This window comes from Brachyistius frenatus, unplaced genomic scaffold (assembly GCF_029030835.1).
Source record: "Brachyistius frenatus isolate BFR_SWC_R1_liver_20210118 unplaced genomic scaffold, ASM2903083v1 Contig_137, whole genome shotgun sequence".
NCBI lineage: Eukaryota > Metazoa > Chordata > Actinopteri > Embiotocidae > Brachyistius > Brachyistius frenatus.
The window spans coordinates 1,049,031-1,061,366 of NW_027210736.1; the positions used below are offsets into that span (position 1 = coordinate 1,049,031).

Below are 12,336 nucleotides of genomic sequence, written 5' to 3' on the forward strand. Positions count from 1 at the left end.
CATGAAGCCCTTCAGTCGTGTCTTGTGTTTGTCTTTTTTTGATTTCTCGGTACAGAACTGACATTTTATTTAGTTTTTGTTTACAGTGCTAATCATATTTTGAACCGTTTTAATTTTCTGAATTTTTTTCTCGCTTACCTTCAGAGTTTACGTGTCTTGTGATGTTAGTTCAGGACTGTTACTGATGGAGATATTGTCCTTATTTTAGCTCAAGAGAATTAAACACTCTGATCCAAATCACTCTGCAGAACCCTGTTATTACAACCGAGACTTATTTCAGGAACCATCAAACACACTCCGTCAGCATATTTTAAACAATAATCTTTAAAGGTCTCTCACCACAGAAACACAAAAACTCTCCTGGATCACATCTCCAGCATGTCGCTTTCTTTTTTCTTTTATCTACTTGACTGAGGAGAATTCATGTTTTCATTCCCATTTTGCCACGTAGTTCTAAAGAACTACAATACCCATGAGCCTTTGCTGCTGTTGCTATGGAGAAGTGAGGCAGCTTCATTTAATTCCTGTACAAACTGACCCCGACTGAAGTTTCCTGTTACACTTTGATAGCGCCAGCTGCTCTGTGATTGGATGAATCCCGTAAAGCACCCTGGGAGTTGTAGTTAACTCATCCCGTTTTTATCGTCTTTTAATACCCAGATGTTTATTGTTTGTACTGATGATTCAACTGGAACAGCTGATGTGCTTTAACTGAGGCACGTGACAGCAGTGGGGGCGCACACACACACACACACACACACACACACACACACGTCCTCTCCTTACCGTCCAATCAGCCAACAGCTTGGAGTTTCTGGTTACAGCAGGAAGTGTTGCCATGGAGATGAAACACACAGACCGAGGTGTTCTCAGAGTTCTCCTCATTTGTGGAGGAATGCAGGTGGAGTCGGTCCCGCTCGGCTCCGTCACCATCGGACCGCCAGCCTGGCGCGACGGGACGGTCCGCTCCATCCGGCGGGCGGAGCGCCTGGTGCGGCAGACTCGGGCCGGGCCGCCGCCGCGGAGCTGCTCAGCGGAAACAGCCGAGGACAAGATCACATCGGACGGACCCGGAGAGAGTCGCGACTCCGTCTGCAAACACCAGACATGGAGGCCGCAAACTACAGGAGCGACGGTGAGACGACCGCAATGCCTGCTGGGAGATTAAATTATACAGATGCAGAATTACCCTTTATCTAAATTTCCCAAAAAGTTTTGTTTTCAGATAAAGTTGAGATGAGGGGTCGCGACCCCTGAAAGGGACTGAGGCAGAATTTATGATTGAAAGTAAAAACACAGAAACATCTTTTAAAAACGTGTTTACTTGATGTTCCCATTTTAACGGGGAGAAAAAAGGGAACTGAGTAATAATAAATATTAAAAGAAAAAGTGTAAAAATATGAACATTTTAAGGTTTTATTACTTTTTTTGAACCACTAAATTAATTTTATATATCAGAATATTTCAATGTTGATATTTACTTTAAAAAGTGCGACAGAAGATAAACTGCGATCGACTGAAGTAGATTTAAATCATACGTAAACGTCTCTTCAGCTCCCCGGGGGCTCCCGGAGGTCGCCCGCCGTCCCGTTCCCGCCCGCCGTCCCGTTCCCGCCCTCCAGCTGGCGCGAGCGGTGTGCGGGCGCCAGCGTCGCCGTGGCGGCTGAGTACATGCGGAGGGTGCGGGAGGTGGAGGCCCGGCTGCGCAGGCAGGCCGGGAGGGTGACGGAGGAAGGCGTGAAGCTGGAGAGGGACCGGGGACACCTGGAGAGGATGCTGCGCAGCATCAGGACCAATCTGACCGTCAATGGGAGGAGCTCGGAGGGGCGGAGCCAGAGGCCACTCGCCGCTGAGACGGTCAGGTCACATTCAGGAGCTGTGGATAGTTAATGTCACAAAAATCTCCTGTACAGCAGACTGTTTCTAAAAGAGTTCGTAGCTTCAGGTCTGTAAAATGGTTCTGATCCAGAAGTGTCTTCAGCTGCAATACCAGCGAGTGCCACTAGAGGTCGGCTCCAAAAAGCCTCCGGCTCCATAGACTCCCATTCAACTTCTCTCATCAAATCCAAAGTGAATAAAATGTGTCCATCAGTTATCTCGGTGTTGTTAGCTAAAGTCACTCCTTCTTCTTAGTTTTCTGGAGGTCCATCTGAAAATAATCCCTCATTCATTAGAAAAGAAGATTCAAGAAGACCTGTTTTTGGGGGCGTGTCTGTTTGATTGACAGGCCTGAGGTGCAGTCAGGTTACAGCTATCGGTGGGCGGGACGTAGTATCGTCAGGTTTCCAATCAGATCGGTCAGATCCACCGCTGGCTCCTCCCCCAGCTCGTCCAAATATGGTCACTTCCTGCTCCAAACTGCTCCGAACTATCAAGATGGTGACGGACAGAATCTGAACTGGAGGATTCATAACGTCCACAAACCAACGATGACATCACTGCTGGCTGCTGATTGGTCCAACCCTTATTAGTTTTCTGGTGGTCCATCTGAAAATAATTCCAGCATTAATTAGATATAAAAAATGGGACGTCACCCGTCCTGAAGCCTGGAGTTCAGTATTTCGTCTGTTGCCACCTTGATATTTTGGAGCTAGACGTGGCCATATTTGGACGAGGTGGGGGAGGAGTTTATCTAATGACACCATGATAACTTCTTGAAAACATTTACCAACTTTGTATTTCAGGAGGGAACTCCAGGATTTTTGAATGGGAGTCTATTGGCGACAAGCTTCCTGGTGGCCCTCGGTGGTATTACAGTTTTAGGCACTTGTGCGTCTGCCTCGCGGAGGAGACGTGTGGATTGACAGCTGTCCCCCTGCAGGACCCGGACGGCGCTGATTACCTGTTGCTGTGGGAGAAACGGGAGCTGACGCAGCTGAAACGGGATCTGGAGGGAGCGCTGAGGACGGCGCTGACTCAGCTGCAGGTGATTCACCGCCTGTGTCGTCCACTTGGCTCCGCCCCCTACAGGCGGCGAGGAGAAACGAGCCTCGCTAGTGTCACCGCCTCAAAACTAAACTGAACAAGAGGCACGGGAGCAGCTTCAGACTGCTCTGACCTCACAAGATGCTAACATGCTAAAAAGGGCAGCGCTAACAAATTCATATTCAGATTATTGACACTTTGGATCATTAATATTGAGATTATTGATATTTTGGTGCATTAATATTGAGACTATTGATATTTTGGATCATTAATATTGAGACTATTGATATTTTGGATCATTAATATTGAGACTATTGATATTTTGGTGCATTCATATTGAGATTATTGATATTTTGGTGCATTAATATTGAGATTATTGAGATTTTGGATCATTGAGATTATTGATATTTTGGTGCATTCATATTGAGATTATTGATATTTTGGATCATTAATATTGAGACTATTGATATTTTGGATCATTAATATTGAGACTATTGATATTTTGGATCATTAATATTGAGACTATTGATATTTTGGTGCATTAATATTGAGATTATTGAGATTTTGGTGCATTAATATTCAGATTATTGATATTTTGGATCATTGAGATTATTGATATTTTGGTGCATTCATATTCAGATTATTGATAGTAAACAACATATACTACTAAACCATATTTAGACTTTTATAAGCAGCCAATCAGGACGCGGCGTAACGCGTGCGCTCCCTCCGTGTCCCGGCAGGTCCTCGGGGAGAGCAGCAGGCGGCTGCTGGACTGTGCCGGGGAGAGGAGCCGGGTCCTGGAGCTGGTTCCCCGTGGCGGCTCCGCCGGAGGCCGCGGCGCTCCGACCTGCAGCAGCCCCGAGCCCACCGGCCCTCTGACGCCCGGTACGACCACAGACACACGACCTCAACAGAAAGAAGAAGTCTGTCAGGTCACAACTGGGCTTCTGTGTTAATGTCCCCGTCGATGAAAAATGTGGTTCAACGGTCAGACTTGTTGAAAACTGTCCGTCCTCGTCTCAGAGTGCGAGCGGGCGTTGGAGTCGTCCTCACTGGCGGTCCGGCGCTCCCAGCTGCTGAGGGACGACGTCAGACGGACGCTCGGCGCCGCCATCGGCAGGCAGAAGGCCGCTCACCGCGCCGTCAACGACGGGCTGGTGAAGAAGACGGCGGAGACGGTCGGCCTGCAGGTCGACGCGCGGCCGCAAACGTCCGTCTGATCGGTCGCTGCGACGTCACGAACTGAACCGCTTCTCCTGTTTTGCAGCAACGTCTGACTCTGACGTCTGCGGCCGCCCGGCAGGCCGCGTTCCGCAAGCAGAGGGAGGTGGACTGTATCCGGCACAGCCACGGCAGAGCACAGGTGTGTGTGTGTGTGTGTGTGTGTGTGTGTGTGTGTGTGTCTGTCTCTGACTTGTCCTCGTGTCTCCAGGGTCCTGAGTACAGCGGCGACGTCCTGTCCAGAGAGAAGTTCAGCAGGCCTCTGGTGCAGGTCTACCAGAGACACCCGGGGACGCAGCTCCCCGAGGCCGCTCGCCTCGTCCAGGTCAGACCTCCGAAACCTCGAACACACACTTCACAGAGTCACTAGTTCAGTTTGTTAAACGTGAGCAAAACAGGGATTATGTTCATCTGTAAAGGGTTCGGAGATATTAAATAGAGACGTCTCCAGACTGCAGTGGTTTCACGCTCGCCCCCCCGCTGTGTGTCTCAGGGCAGCGCGATGCTCCGTAGATGTCTGGACTCCTCTGAGGACGAGCTGGCGCGGCTGCAGCGCACCTGTCTGCAGCTGCTGGACGACCTGCGCGGCAAGACGGTGGCGGCTCGGGTGGACGCCGCCGTCGTCCGCATGAGGCGGCAGCAGGTCGACAGGAGAGCCGTGCCCTCGTTCCTCCAGGAGGGGGCGTGCTGAGTCACGCCCTCGTTCGTCCTGCGTGTAGAGAGATGATAGTTTAACGTGTGAAAAGTTCTGGTTCTAGATTAATAAAATGGAATAAAAGCTTCACTTTAAAGGCCAAAAGTTTGTCGACACTCTTTTTACACACTTCTGGGACCGAACCAATCATCATCCATTCACACACACACACACACACACACACACACACACACACACACACACACACACACACACACACACACACACACACACACACACGCCTCTAAAAATGTTCAAAAATCCAAACTGCGGGATATTAATGTTCTTTAAAGGTCACGTCACTGTGTCTAACAAGAGATGAGGTCTAATTCTTCTTCTTCTAATCGTGTAGCAGCTCTGAAATAACGTTCAACATCTTCCCAGCAGCTGCAGATCAAACTTCAAAAACAAAGCGAGAGCAGAGTTTTACTGTAATGATGGAAGAGATGAAAACATGGTGATGACACAACAACACAAAAATGTGCTTATGTTAATCTGACCACATGATCCGACTCCTCACTGAAAACAAATCAGCGACTTCTCAAACCGCAGTGTTGGAGTTTGTTTTTGATTTTTTGTTTTTAAAAGCTCCGAGTGTTTCTTTTTTTCCTCATCATGGGACCGCGGGTCAGCTGACCGGCCGACTCGTCTTTTATTAAAGACATGAGACGTGATTCAATAAAGCTGCTTCAGCAACACGTCCCAGCTGAAGCAGATGCACAGCCGTAATGGGATCATGGAGGAGGGGAGGTTCTGGGTGGTTCTGGGTGGTTCTGGGAGGTTCTGGGAGGTGATCAAGGAGTTCTGGTGTCGGAGATGAAAACGTCCGATTTGTTGGAGACGAGCTGAAGGTTTGAAAACTGAGCGATGTCGAAGGTGCTGCTGCTGATCCTCTGCTCACTGCCAGCTGTGGGTGAGTCAACCAACCTGTGTGTGTGTGTGTGAACAATATTAATATTAAATAAAAAACATGAATTTTACTGTATAAAGAAATATGAAGGAACTTCTTTTAAGCCATCGATTAAATGATGAATTAATGTTTTTGTCTATGAAATGTTAGAAAACATTGAATTTATAATCTAAGAAAAAGCAAAAGCAGCAAACATTTGACTTTAAAGAAAGTCCTAAAATATTAAACAGTTCCTGATTAATCAATTCATTATTTGAGTTTTTCGCTACCGTGAAACTTGTTTTACAAATATCAACTTATTTCATATTTTTCTTCACTCAGATAACGGCATAATATTTAAAAACATTTGGAAATAATGTTTTAAGCTGCAGACCAGTGGACATCACGTTTTAAACACATTACAGGTTGTTATGATTATTTTTGAACAACTGATTAAATCGGCCATCTTCTTCATTCATTGTTTGGTCGATTAAAATGTTCGAAAAATAATTAATTTGAGAAGCTGGCACCGACAAATATTCAGCAACTCAAACAAAAAAAGACCTAAAAACAAATCGATTAATCAATTAAGAATTTGGACATCAGGATTATTATCATCATCATTATTATTATTGATGAGCTGAATTGTCTGAAGTCTTCTTTCTAACCCGTCCTCCCTCCAGCCGCCCTCTTCTGTTACACCTGTGTGTTTCCTGCCGTCTCCCCTCTGGCCTGCATCCGGTTCCCTCTCCGCTGCCCCCCCGGGCAGCGCTGCCTGTCCAGCAGGGCGGTGGGCGAGAAAGGTGAGTGTGAAGGAGTCCACCCAGAGACGTGGCGGCTGTGTGTGTTTCCTCGGTCTGTGTTTCCTCGGTGTGTGTTTCCTCAGTGTGTGTTTCCTCGGTGTGTGTTTCCTCGGTGTGTGTTTCCTCAGTGTGTGTTTCCTCGGTCTGTGTTTCCTCGGTCTGTGTTTCCTCGGTGTGTGTTTCCTCGGTGTGTGTTTCCTCGGTGTGTGTTTCCTCGGTGTGTGTTTCCTCGGTGTGTGTTTCCTCGGTGTGTGTTTCCTCGGTGTGTGTTTCCTCGGTGTGTGTTTCCTCGGTGTGTGTTTCCTCGGTGTGTGTTTCCTCGGTGTGTGTTTCCTCGGTGTGTGTTTCCTCGGTGTGTGTTTCCTCGGTGTGTGTTTCCTCGGTGTGTGTCGGTGTGTCCTCGGTGTGTGTTTCCTCGGTGTGTGTTTCCTCGGTGTGTGTTTCCTCGGTGTGTGTTTCCTCGGTGTGTGTTTCCTCGGTGTGTGTTTCCTCGGTGTGTGTGTCGGTGTGTGTTTCCTCGGTGTGTGTTTCCTCGGTGTGTGTTTCCTCGGTGTGTGTTTCCTCGGTGTGTGTTTCCTCGGTCTGTGTGTGTGTTTCCTCGGTGTGTGTTTCCTCGGTGTGTGTTTCTCGGTCTGTGTCGGTCTGTGTTTCCTCGGTGTGTGTTTCCTCGGTGTGTGTTTCCTCGGTCTGTGGTGTGTGTTTCCTCGGTGTGTGTTTCCTCGGTGTGTGTTTCCTCGGTGTGTGTTTCCTCGGTGTGTGTTTCCTCAGTGTGTGTTTCCTCGGTCTGTGTTTCCTCGGTGTGTGTTTCCTCGGTGTGTGTTTCCTCGGTGTGTGTTTCCTCGGTGTGTGTTTCCTCGGTGTGTGTTTCCTCGGTGTGTGTTTCCTCGGTGTGTGTTTCCTCTCTGTGTTTCCTCGGTGTGTGTGGTCGGTGTGTGTTTCCTCGGTGTGTGTTTCCTCGGTGTGTGTGTGTGTGTGTTTCTTCTGTGTGTGTGTGTGTGTGTGTGTGTGACGTCTCTGATGGACTTCCAGGAGACATCCGTGTGATTCTGTACGAGAAGAGCTGCGTCCTGCCGGTCCTGTGCGGCCTCACGGGCCACAAGTTCACCGCGGGACTCAACTTCACCTTCACCAACGAGTGCTGCAACACGCACCTGTGCAACGGGGCCGCCACCGCCTCCTGGACCTCCTGGACCTCCTGGACCTCCTCTCTGCTCACGCTGCTGACCGTGCACTCGGTCTGGTGGTGAACGCAGAAACAAGATGACAGATAAATAAAAACAAGAGTGAAGACAATAAAATGCAATAAAGAGATTAAAAGTTGATAATGAATAACAATAATAATAACAACAATAATAATAATAATAATAATAATAGGATAAACAGAGTTTAAATTGGAGCCTTTGGAATAAATGTTGGATAAGAGGAATACAAATGTGTAAAAAATTAGAAAAAAGATAGAATGACATTTTAAAATGTGAATGAATAATAAGAAAATGTGTCTGTAAAGAGAACATAAAAAAAAGAACAAGACGATGTTTTTGACAAGAATTCCTGCAAGATTAATAAAATGATACAGATTAAAGAGTCGTGTTTTTATTATTCTGAGGTTTTATTCTAGATCTGGAATGTTAAGCATGTGTAAAATATATAGATTATTAGTATCAAATATAAATCAACTAATAAATCTATTATTAAAGATGAAGCTATAGCAGCAGTACATAAAGTACTCCAGCTGTAACATTCATGAATCAATAATTATAAATAGAATAATTTAATAAGTGTGATTCTGAAAAGGGCCATTCTGCATAATGAATAATTTTACTTCCGGTACTTTTAAGTACATTTTTCTTTTTTTTTTTACATGTCTTTTAAATGTGTAAAATTAAAAAAAGTAAAAAATATATATTCACGGCAAATTGTGGCATTCATATTTTAGACGCGTCATTGTTGATATACCGTAATTTTATATGCAGTTTATGTTTGTAACTCCAAAATAAAAGCTAAAAGAACCTCAGGTGTTTTTGCGGAAGGCAGCCGGAGGGTGGCGCCACTGGACACCTGGCTGCTGCTTCACCAGCTGTTGTTCATTTTGGCGCCAAACAACAAACAAAACAAACAAAGACTCAGAAGTCACGAGAACACACAAGTCTGGAAGTTAATAGTTTAAAACGCAGGTACAGTTCACTGGACCATGTTTTACCTCCACCTCCTCCTCCACCTCCTCCACCTCCTCCTGCTGCCGCTGCTCTCCTCCGAAGGAGCCACGAATCAAACGGCTCCGGTGATGAGAAACGTTCACCGGAGAGAGACGCCGCCGTCCTACCTCCGCCTCCCGGTGTTTGTGGACTCGAAGCAGCCGCTGGTGGAGAAGGAGCACTTCTCTCCCGCCGGAGGCACCGGACAGGAGCCTCTCCCCGAGCCCGTCCGGGGAGTCCTGCTCCCGGTGCGGCCCGCCACCGGCCCGCCCACGGCCTCGGCTGTTTCCGTGAGGACTTCGTGCCGACTCGGTAAGATGCACGTGCAGGTGGAGAGGAGCGTTTTAGGCACCGGGGGGACTCCGTCCCGGCTCAGACTGGCCACCGGGGAGACTCCGTCCCGGCTCAGACTGGGCACCTGCAGAGTCAGCAGATCCACCGGCCAACACCTGCATTTTGAGTACGATCTGCGCATGTGTGGAACCAAACGCGCGGTGAGTCCTTTTTTGTCCACATCCGGGACTGAATCGTCTCATGTTCCGTGTCAAGTCTTAAATTGGCAAAATTCCCAATGAAGTCTGGCACCGTTCAATCAGAGAACATCATGGAGCAGCAGGTTTTTAGGTTTTTTAATCCCGTGTTGTCGAAACGTTTCAGCCGTTAACCGTTCACAGCCTCCGAAACATTTATTCACATAGCTGAGCTCCACCCAAACCAGCTGAGCTCCACCCAAACCAGCTGAGCTCCACCCAAACCAGCCGAATAAGCTTCTTTTTACGTGGAACGTAACAAATTAAGACTCATTATACGTTATTGTGTCACAGGAGCTTAAATTCAGCAGCATGTGCATGTTTTTTGTTTTTTTGCTCTCCATTTTTAATCTAATTAGAACCAATCATCAGGAGGCTTTTTGGAGCCGACCTCTAGTGGCACTCGGTGGTATTGCAGCTGGAGACGCAGTCCGTGGGTAGAAAGCGATCTACTGGTTGGAGACCCCTGTTGCTGATTCTTCATCTTGTTGAAGGTCAAATCGATGATCCGGCTGATTGTTTGCTCGCAGGTCGTTGATAACCAGGTGGTCTTTTCGAACACGCTCAGGTACGACCCGCCGACGGTCCGAGGACCAATCAGACGAGCTGCGGCCTTCACCCTACCTGTCGTGTGTTACTTTAACAGGTTGGAGACGTTCAGACACCAAATTCATGACACGGAAATCATTTATGAACGCTGTTTTTTTTTTTTTTTTATTTACTTTTATTCAGATGTGGATGATGTGCTTTAACTGTTTAGGTACCAGTACTCTTACAAGGTTGGCTACGCACCGAGGGTCCGGATGCACCGGGTCTTCAAACAAATGACCAACGCAGCCAAATTCATTCTGACGCCGCGAAATGGTAAAACAACAAAAAAAAAATGTTGTTCCAAGGCCGGAGATATACCTGCTTTAAAACCTGGTTATCACCCACAATGCTCTGCGTGTTACTGGAGGACTCCAGCAGAGGGCGCACCAGAGACATAAGGATACCAATAAGATCAAATACGATTTTAGTAATCCTGCAGTTGTTACAACACATTAAGAATACAGATAGAAGTACACCGAAAGAAAAACAATTACAAATACGCATACAATGAAAAAATAATATATACACACACACGCACACATATCGAGCTATATACACGAAATGAATATAATAGACTGACCTAAACATTGAAATGTCTCGGTGGACATTTGGCGATTTGCTGCAGCTGCTGCTTCTTCTTCCTTCCAGCTCGGTGGGAGAGACTCTCTCCGTCGGATCAGTACTTGCTCGGGGAGCCGATGTACTTCGAGACCGAGGCGTTGCCCGCGGCGCCGGACCAGAGGCTGTACGTCCACTCGTGCTTCGCGACCCCCGAGAAGCCCCCCGCCTCCACGCCCCAGTTTCCAGTCGTGAAGAACTTTGGGTAACAAAGTGACGGTTTTGTTTTCCAGAAGAAACATCAGCTGATCGGTCTCACGGTCGGCTTTTTTTCTCCTCTCCCTTTAAAAAAAAAAAAAATAATCCAGATGTATGATTGAAAGCAAGGAAGGACGCTCCGGATTCGTCCGACACAAAAACAACAGTGTGAGGTTCTCGGTGGACGCCTTCCTGTTTACAGGTGTGACGGGTCAGGTGAGCTTCAGTCCTCTGCTGCAAGTCATCCGGTTTTATGTCTGCTAACATTTAACTGATAATAAATCCTGACTTTAATCCGCTGCAGCAGCTCTACATGCACTGCACCATGTCCATGGGAAGCTCCGCCCCCACGCCGACCACAAAGTCCTGCAACTACGACACCAAAGCCGGCAGGTGAGTCTTTAACTTTAATGACCGGACTCGTGGGCGGTGAAAGGATCGAGTCATCGGCTGGTTGCTCCTCAGGTGGGTTGAACTGTCGGGATCCGACTCGGTGTGCGACTGCTGCGACTCCGACTGCAGCGCCGCCGCGTCCACAGGTGAGTCGTCGCTTCGTTCACTTTCACCACAATTAAAAAAAAACAAATAAAAAAACGAATCATGTCAGGAAAGATTGAAGAAACTCCCAAGATAAAAAAAACAACATTCATTCGTGTTCCAGCAATCCAAATAATCAGCAGCAGACCGTGGACGATCGAGCCCGAAGCGAAACCCACGCCCGGCCTGAACAGGAAGGCGGTCTCCATGGCAACCACGGTGATGACAACGACGACGGAGAGGAGGAAGACGCCGCGGCCTGGAGCGACTCCGGCGGTGAAGGAGCTGGAGTGGCCGTTCGGAGGAGGAGGAGTGACGTGGGTGGAGGAGGGAGGTGAGGAGAAGGAGGTGAAGGGCTCTGCTGAGCAGGAGGAGGAGGAGGACGAGGAGGTGATGACAGAACCTCGCAGAATATTTGAAGAAATCTTTGATTTTGATGAATAAAGTTGTGTTGATGAGCGATTCAGGAACAACTTGATGGAATTTCTTCAAATTTGTCACAAAGCTTCACTTTGACTCCACAAAGAACAGTTTGGATTTTAGAGGTCAAAGGTCAAGTTCACAGTGAGGTAAATACCAATTTGGGTTTGGACAGACACAGCTGTCACTTACAACGTGAGTGGTAAACTAATTCTTGTTTATTATGAATTCATATTTTTCATGGATTAAACCAGATAAAAGGCTCATTAGTGAGGATCAGAGATGTTGGACGGGAGAATTCGGTGACGTGACGTCGCCCGTCGGGTCGGGAGCTTCTGTTCAGTTCAGCTGTCGTCATCTCGGTTTTTTTAGTGACCATATTTGGACGAACTGAGGAGGAACGAGGGGTGGATCTGACCGACTATGCCCCGCCCATCTGGCACCCCAGGCCTGTCAATCAAAGCAGACACCCCCCCAAACATATGTGTTCGAGTCCTAACTTGATGCTCTTTGAATGGGAGTCTGAGGGAGGTTTTCTTAGAGCCAGCCCCTAGTGGCGCTAACTGGAATTGCACTTCTGCATTGGCTTCACTTTTCAGACCTCAAAAGACTGCAAACATTTATATTTACAGTCTGTGGTTTTAAACGGAGTCCGGCCAGCTGTTTCCCTCTGGCTCCAGCTGTTGTGCTAAGCTAAGCTAACAAAGAGATA

General features: G+C 47.5%; 3 protein-coding genes across 4 annotated transcripts; all 3 read left to right on the forward strand.

Annotated features, from left to right (window-relative positions):
* Positions 1-895: 895 nt before the first annotated feature.
* On the forward strand, positions 896-4,934 carry tektl1 (tektin like 1). Of its 2 annotated transcripts, XM_069715072.1 has the most exons (8): positions 896-1,135; positions 1,555-1,857; positions 2,822-2,926; positions 3,669-3,813; positions 3,952-4,118; positions 4,196-4,291; positions 4,361-4,474; positions 4,643-4,934. In XM_069715072.1, the coding sequence occupies exons 1-8, from the start codon at positions 896-898 to the stop codon at positions 4,838-4,840; spliced, it is 1,368 nt and encodes a 455-aa protein (XP_069571173.1). In that variant the 3' UTR covers positions 4,841-4,934. The 2 variants fall into 2 exon arrangements, with proteins under 2 accessions (XP_069571173.1, XP_069571172.1); XM_069715071.1 differs by having other exon boundaries at positions 4,196-4,474.
* A 635-nt stretch (positions 4,935-5,569) lies between these two features.
* On the forward strand, positions 5,570-7,876 carry LOC138630621 (sperm acrosome membrane-associated protein 4-like). Its single transcript, XM_069715087.1, has 3 exons — positions 5,570-5,756; positions 6,416-6,535; positions 7,565-7,876. Exons 1-3 carry the CDS (start codon positions 5,711-5,713, stop codon positions 7,780-7,782), a joined length of 384 nt encoding a protein of 127 aa, XP_069571188.1. The 5' UTR covers positions 5,570-5,710; the 3' UTR covers positions 7,783-7,876.
* Positions 7,877-8,726: 850 nt separating this feature from the next.
* zp3d.2 (zona pellucida glycoprotein 3d tandem duplicate 2) lies at positions 8,727-11,648 on the forward strand. Its single transcript, XM_069715026.1, has 8 exons — positions 8,727-9,224; positions 9,791-9,906; positions 10,021-10,124; positions 10,500-10,674; positions 10,778-10,883; positions 10,972-11,060; positions 11,133-11,206; positions 11,329-11,648. The coding sequence occupies exons 1-8, from the start codon at positions 8,727-8,729 to the stop codon at positions 11,646-11,648; spliced, it is 1,482 nt and encodes a 493-aa protein (XP_069571127.1).
* Positions 11,649-12,336: the final 688 nt, after the last annotated feature.

Coding starts and splice junctions, on each gene's coding strand:
- LOC138630621 (XM_069715087.1), top strand. CDS start 5,711: ATGTCGAAGGTGCTGCTGCTGATCCTCTGCTCACTGCCAGCTGTGG. Junction 5,757..6,415: donor CTGCTCACTGCCAGCTGTGG/GTGAGTCAACCA, acceptor TCCTCCCTCCAG/CCGCCCTCTTCTGTTACACC. Junction 6,536..7,564: donor CAGGGCGGTGGGCGAGAAAG/GTGAGTGTGAAG, acceptor ATGGACTTCCAG/GAGACATCCGTGTGATTCTG.
- zp3d.2 (XM_069715026.1), top strand. CDS start 8,727: ATGTTTTACCTCCACCTCCTCCTCCACCTCCTCCACCTCCTCCTGCTG. Junction 9,225..9,790: donor TGTGTGGAACCAAACGCGCG/GTGAGTCCTTTT, acceptor GTTTGCTCGCAG/GTCGTTGATAACCAGGTGGT. Junction 10,884..10,971: donor TTACAGGTGTGACGGGTCAG/GTGAGCTTCAGT, acceptor AATCCGCTGCAG/CAGCTCTACATGCACTGCAC.
- tektl1 (XM_069715071.1), top strand. CDS start 896: ATGCAGGTGGAGTCGGTCCCGCTCGGCTCCGTCACCATCGGACCGCCA. Junction 1,858..2,821: donor GGCCACTCGCCGCTGAGACG/GTCAGGTCACAT, acceptor GTCCCCCTGCAG/GACCCGGACGGCGCTGATTA. Junction 4,475..4,642: donor AGGCCGCTCGCCTCGTCCAG/GTCAGACCTCCG, acceptor TGTGTGTCTCAG/GGCAGCGCGATGCTCCGTAG.